Consider the following 6,563-nt stretch of genomic DNA (forward strand, 5'->3'; position numbering starts at 1 on the left):
GCCTTTTCGCTTCATCCCCTAGTGACATATATTCAAGCGCCTCGGGCGCTGATTTAGCAGCGTTTGTGGCTTGCGCTAAGCTGGGCGACGGCTGGGCAGAGTGGGGGACTTGACTGCCACCGCCAGCTCTGAAACTGACGGTCCAGACGGGCAGTGGTCTTGCTAGCCGCCATCTTGCTTTTTCTTTTCTTCCCGGTGCTTTCTCAGGCGGCTTCACCGGAGGGCAAGATGATCGACGGCTTCTAAAGCCCTTCTCTCGCCTCACTTTTCTTTTTTTCCTTGCTTCACCGGTCTTCGCCGATGAGGCTGTTGCATGCCTCTTCCCATAGTAGCGCGAGGGATAGCCGGGGGCGCCAACGTCAATGCAGCTACGCTTCCCTCCCATGGAATAAAAACTACTGCATGCCTTTTAAAAAAAAGCCGTGCGCGTTGGCCCAGGCTCAACTGCCCGCCACCACATGTAACCGTCGCCATCTTCCCTGTTGACGTGGACGCGATGAACCAGAGGAACCCGAGCCAGCCGAAAGAAAAGAGAAAAAAAAGGCCCATCTCCGGATCCACGCGGCCGCACGTTTACACTCTCGCCAAACAAACAAGATTCGAGCGACCCGATGGTTGCCTAGGGGAGGTTTAGTTAGAGTTAATGTGACGGTTCGAAACGAGCAACTCTATTCGTTTCTTTGCTAAGGCTTACACATCATAGCGTAACATTTTTCTGTTCTCCATCGTCTGTTTCCTCTCGGTACGAACGATTGGCTTTTTGTTTTAGCACATGCCCTTTTTTGTTCGTTTGCACTACGCGGAATAACACACAGGCCGCCCAGGCACGGAATGCGAGCCTGGGTGCGGAGCCCCAACCCCGCGCGGCCAATGGTGTTACACGTAGGCCTATAGCGGCTTGCCTCTTATCGCCGGTCAACTTCCTGTTCTGGGAGTGCGCCGCCATGCTGGCCATATCGTTTCCGGCCCGACTTGGACACATGTTAACATCCTTTTGTCCGTCGAAAACAACTCCAGAAGGCCGTCCTCGGCCCGCACGTGGGAATGCTTCCCAGTTCCCACGTCTACAACCCGCCCCCCCGCGTCTTGTTATTTTAATTCTTTCGTTTCTTTCAGGGGACCCCCTTCTGCCCACCCTTGGCATCGGAGGCGGGAGGCGCGGGTGGGCGGCAGTGTTACGGTGGATCGAAAAAGGGCAGCCCAAAGTTTCTGCTTCGCTGGCTGTGGTCTCCTCTTCGACCTTGGATTTGATTGTGCCCATTTATCCAAGGAGAGGAGGTGGAATGGTCTGTCCCATCCTTCCACTGCCACCCGTCCTAAATGCAATATCCCAAATACCATCCTGCGCCTGACTCTTGCGTGGATCGATCTTGAAGCTATTTTGGACTGAAGGAATCGATCCCATCCTCCAGATTGGCCTGGACGGTGGGTCCCCGACAAGCCTTGGCAACCCCGAATCGAAGATTGCCACGCTCAATGCCACTTCCCTAGCCCCTACCTATGTTGTCTCCTAACCCCCGGCCTGCCTTTTCCAGCGTGATGACTCCTCTTGCGCCCACGGTAGGCGGCAGAGGGTCGGTCGGCTTCGTAGCGAAATGTTTTGGCCAACGGACTTCTTTCTGTAACAAGGTGCCTATCGGCGGCGGGGGTTTCTGTCTACCGAGACCGGCCGGGCCCACCGTGGCTCAACTCGCCTGCTACCGAAGAGAGTCTCGACAGGAATCCTTCTCGCCATGCAATGGCTAGGTGGGCACCTGGGGAAGAGCTCGAGAGCTCCGCTGTCTGGCTACATCCAGCATGCGACTCACTCACACGAGGTCCATGCTGGGAGGTTGCAGCTGCCCAGCTGCACGCCAGAGAATGCGTTCATGCAACTGCAGGGACTGTCCAGACGTGACGAGGCCGAAGCGAGGAGCAATCTTTAGCTTTTCCTGTCTTCTTTTTTTTTTTTTTGCAGAAAAATGGCTCACCAACATCGCGTGTGCGCTGCTCTCCCCTTTTTGACGGATGAGTTTATCCATGGCCGGATGGAGGGAGTGGGCTTCTTTGCTCGACCTTACTAGCTATTCCTCATATGGACACAATAGTGGGTGGCCCTGGGCCAAGCGGGTGGGAGGAAAAAAAAAAATGGGACACACTGTCTGCACGGGAGCGGATCCCAGCCTAGGGCCTTGTTCTCTCCTACTTCTTTTTCCACTTCCATGGGTTATCCCTCTTATCAGAGCTGGGGGGAGAGATACTATTATCGCTCCTTTCGGTCGACCGACCGGATTGGAAGCAGGCCGGTGTGGTGCACCAGTCACGTTGCACTCGCGAACTAGCGACTCCAGACTGTGGAGTAGTGGGAACCTGAGGAGAACATGGAAAAAGCAAAGACGCGTGGGGTGCAAAGCCATCAGGGCCCACCGCGCAAGGCACCGGTTAGCTCTGTTGGCGGCGAACGGGAAAGGATCAGCGAGAATGGGCAAGAGGTAGGCAGGCGTGGCCGTCTTGTCTGTCACACCGCCGCCGCAGTGAGAGAGGCACAGTGAGGCCAGGGGATGGATGTCATCCTGCCGGGAAGTGCCTCGATCGGGAGGACCGGGACAGAGAGGCGGGATTTTTGTCAGGTCCAAAGGCCAGAGGCTCGAGATGGGAGCCCAATGAGCGTCCAGGATCTCGGTGCTAAGGGATGACGCGATGGTGGAAGGAAGTCGAGACGCCGGCAATTGGGGCCGATGTCCCACCAACACCATCGTTGGAGCGAGGGGCAGAGAAAGCAAATAACAGAGCCGGCTGTATTAGTTATTGGAAGTTGGGCAAGAAAGCCCAACCCCTCATCATATCAACTCGCCGAGGACCATCATACCCACACTCTTACTCCTTAATCTTCCACATCTTCTCGCACACAAACGTCAACTGCGTAAAGAAACAACTTCTCTCGCCAGATGCTCAAAATCATCAGCTCCAGATGGAGGGCCAAAAAGACACAAATAACAAAAGCAAGACGAGGCTGACGAAGCCAGTCGTCAACATGCCGCCAAGCCCCAAAAACTGCCACCGAGGAGGGGAAGCTTCCCGATTTGGAAATTTGCCAGGGCAGTTTGTATGTCAGTGGCGCAACGGTAATTCGTGGGTTCCTGGATTTTCCCGGCGGCCATCAAGTGAAATTGATGGGAATTGTGAGCTAAACCGCAACTGCCCAATCGCCCGAATCTCTCTCAATCTTGCATGCCCACCTCCGGGACCAACCTCGCTCCTCGTTGGCCAACACCGCGCTAGGCTGGATACAGTTTGGGAGGGGAAACGGCACGGAGATTTGTCCGCTTCACTCGTCTCGCCCGTTCCTTCTTCGTCTTCCTTTTCCGATTTCCCCTCCTTGCCCTATACTTGGGAGGGAATAAGCAAAATGGCCAAACGGGTCCATCGTCACTCACGTGGTATCGTGCGGCCCCCCATCGCAGCTGGCGACTGCGAGACGATGCGGATAACTGCTTTGGGCGGCTTTTTCGACCTCTAACATCATGGCATGCAGCCTCACCCACTCGGCTCCTCAGCTTCCGCCCGCTAGTAGGACCCGTACCAAGCTTCTTTGTAATCCACGACGGGTAGCCAAAGCTGGTTGGCCGGTTTCCATGACGAAAATCTGACAGCGCGTTTTGCCGTCATTGGCTGCCGTGTTTTTTTCTTCTTCTTTTTTCTGGTACGGCAATGTGGCCGGTGTGACCCTGTGAGATGCAGGCCAGGTCGTGTTCTCTGCGCTGAGCGATGCGATGCTGGGGGGGGGGCATTGTCTGACTGGCCCATTTTCAACAGTCCAGGCCCAGTCGAGCTGCCAAAAGGCCACGGCCAGACGAAACGTCGACTGTTGAGGGCTTTCAGCGCTCGCCGATCTTGCTTCCCTTTTGGCAAAGAGAGAGAAAAAGCCCGCTTGGCCCCGCCTAGGCAAGCCAAGGTCCCATATCACCTTGCCGGGTATAGAATCCATCACGTCGAATTTTGCTTCCACATCCATGCAGGGGGCCGAACCTCACAGACGTCTCGGCCCACGGCTGGCAGAGAGGGAGGGGGGGGGAAGAAGGCGCGTCTTTCACGTCTCCCCTGGGCGCGCTGGTGGCGCATCCATCACAGGCCCTAAAGGTGTGCTCCCTACGGGTCCACCCTAGTGCGGTGGATGCAAAATACATTTTCTTCCTCAAAAAACCAAGCCAAATTGATGTACCACCAGGATCCACCGTACTAAGGTTTCTGATCCCTGGGACCTGTACACGCCACCACTAGGTTACTCGCCCACCACATCCAGCCGCTCAACATCGTCCTGCCCTCCATGTGATGCCTACCGTCCTTGTTCCCATCAGCGAGGGGTTGCCTTTCGCCGTTGGCAATCATCACCTTGGCGAGATAAGATCAGCAGTGATGAACGGCTGTGCAATCTCCCCCAACTTTCCGAATTGGGAACAAATCTTCAGAAAAAAAACTAAACTGCGGTTCGTTTCTGCACACACAGCGCGCAGGACAAGGCAAGGATCCCAGCCCTTCTCCTCCTGCAGCCCCGTCTGTTCCCACGGGTGGGCACAGACGCAGATGCACGTGCAGGCATCATGGAAGCAAACGGCCAGCCACCGACGCGCTGGTGCCTCTTTGTGTGTGTGTGTGTGTGTTTATGCGTGCGTACGTGCGTGCCCACCCTTCGAGAAGCCTCGCTGGGCTTTTTCCGTCGTCTGTGTGTCCTCGCTTGGAGGACCTGCAGCAAGATGCCGCACACGCACACACACACACACACAGGAAGCGAGCACACCATGCACACCTACACAGTACCTCCAGCCTACCCCATAAGCACCCGCCCCTCCCTCTCGTCAGCAGCTGCAGGAGTTGAGGGGAGCGCTACCACCCGGCGGCCGGCCGCGAGCCTTTTACTGGCCAATCCACTTCGGTTCCAGCCCGTTCTCATTGGGCCGCAGCAGGTCCCACATTCTCTCTCTGCGTCTTTGGCCCTGCATTAGCGTCTTGTGAATGGGACAAGGACGTGGGAGCTCTTACGACTTTTTTCTTTTTTTCTTTTTCTGTGTGACGCGTTGAGCGGGCTAGGTTGTGTGCTTATCGCCCAACACTCCAAAAGGCACAGGATGCTTCCTTTGCAACCGCCGCCCCTCTCATCCGCAAGGTCTACTCGTTTGTGGCATGTTTCGTCGTTCGCTCCTGCCCTGCAAGGTCGCGTGGCGCTCGCATATGGACGGCCTTGTTCCGCTATTGTCCTCCCACCATGATAGAGCCATGTGGATATGCCCACAGTTTCCGTCGTGTAAAAAGATAGGCCGACGGGCTCGGCGTCGGCGCTGGGCCTGGGGGTGATTTCGCCTGTGCCTGCCGGTGGGGTTGCGTCGTCGTGTGGGTTCAGCGCTGGGGGGCAGAGAGGTAGGGAGCTGTCTGGATTGGATCGTCGTTGATCAAGGTCTATTCGAGGCAAAGACGCGGGACGCAGGTTGACTCCTTTCAGTCCCTCATCGAGCTCCAAGTGCCCGGTTCCGGCCGATGAGCGACGCTAGACACTCATTAGAGGCGCTCGTCAGAGGCACTCGGTTCGTGGCACGACCCTAATCATTGTGGAGTTGGCCCCTCTGAATGCACATGCGGCCTGTTTTCTACAGCACTTGTCTGCCTTCCCCCTTTGCCTTGTTTTGTTTTGATCCCAACAAGGAACAGCCCGCTCCACCATCCCCACGTCCCCAGCACCGCTTCTATCTCCGAGGTTGCAATGGGCTGTGTCTGGTAATCGATTGCAACCATGGGCTCCGTCGCAGTGCCGATGTTCGGTCGCATCGCCTGGGAGGAGAATGGCGTGGCGCTTGCTCCCCCTGGGAGGAGAGGGTGCATCGGGCACATGCAAAGTCGACAAAGGAGAGCATTGTGCATCATGGGAGAGGCTTGGGGCGTCGCATCCGGGGATGGGGACCTAAAGGGTTCCGGGCCAGTCGGCGCCCCGTCGGGCCCTTGGCTCTCGCTTGCCCGCACAAAGGGCCTGCTGCAGTCCTGCGTTACGGGGAGAGGGAGGACACGGCCTCGGGGGTGCCCACCGGACGACAATAGAGGCAGACCCAGCGGCGAATGGCAGCACCAGGCGACCCGCATTCGGGGAGACAGATGAGGGTTCTGTATAACCTGGGCCCTGTACAACCTGGGTTCTGTATAGACTTGAAACAGCACTACAGCTTCCATTTTCGTGTCATGAGCCGTCTAGACGAGAATACGTCGCCACGACGACGACGGGTGGTGACACGACGCGCGGTCAGCCTCAATAGTCTAAAAAAAAAACTAACCAAAAAAAAAACACCTCACGATGACGGGATGCCACAGCGAGCAAATTGAGGCATATTGCCGTCTCACACGTCACAGGCTTTGCGCTTGTGCCTGTGGAGGGGCTACCTGCATGGGCCACACTAAGAGACCTCGCCGGAAGCTGAACTTCAGCTACGCGCGGGACGCGGCGGCCAAGCTGGCCAAGCTGGCCAAGCGGGAGGTTGCATATCACACTGACCTTCGCGGCAAGGTCCGCTTATCCCCTGAGGTTGGGGCTCCAAACGGCC

General features: G+C 56.8%; 1 protein-coding gene across 1 annotated transcript; it reads left to right on the top strand.

The window, feature by feature from the left end:
- Positions 1 to 5,684: 5,684 nt before the first annotated feature.
- Positions 5,685 to 6,363, top strand: GGTG_09448 (hypothetical protein). Its single transcript, XM_009227298.1, has one exon. It carries the CDS (start codon positions 5,765 to 5,767, stop codon positions 6,122 to 6,124), a length of 360 nt encoding a protein of 119 aa, XP_009225562.1. The 5' UTR covers positions 5,685 to 5,764; the 3' UTR covers positions 6,125 to 6,363.
- Positions 6,364 to 6,563: the final 200 nt, after the last annotated feature.

This window comes from Gaeumannomyces tritici, assembly GCF_000145635.1.
Source record: "Gaeumannomyces tritici R3-111a-1 unplaced genomic scaffold supercont2.5, whole genome shotgun sequence".
In the NCBI taxonomy this organism is placed as follows: Eukaryota; Fungi; Ascomycota; class Sordariomycetes; order Magnaporthales; family Magnaporthaceae; genus Gaeumannomyces; species Gaeumannomyces tritici.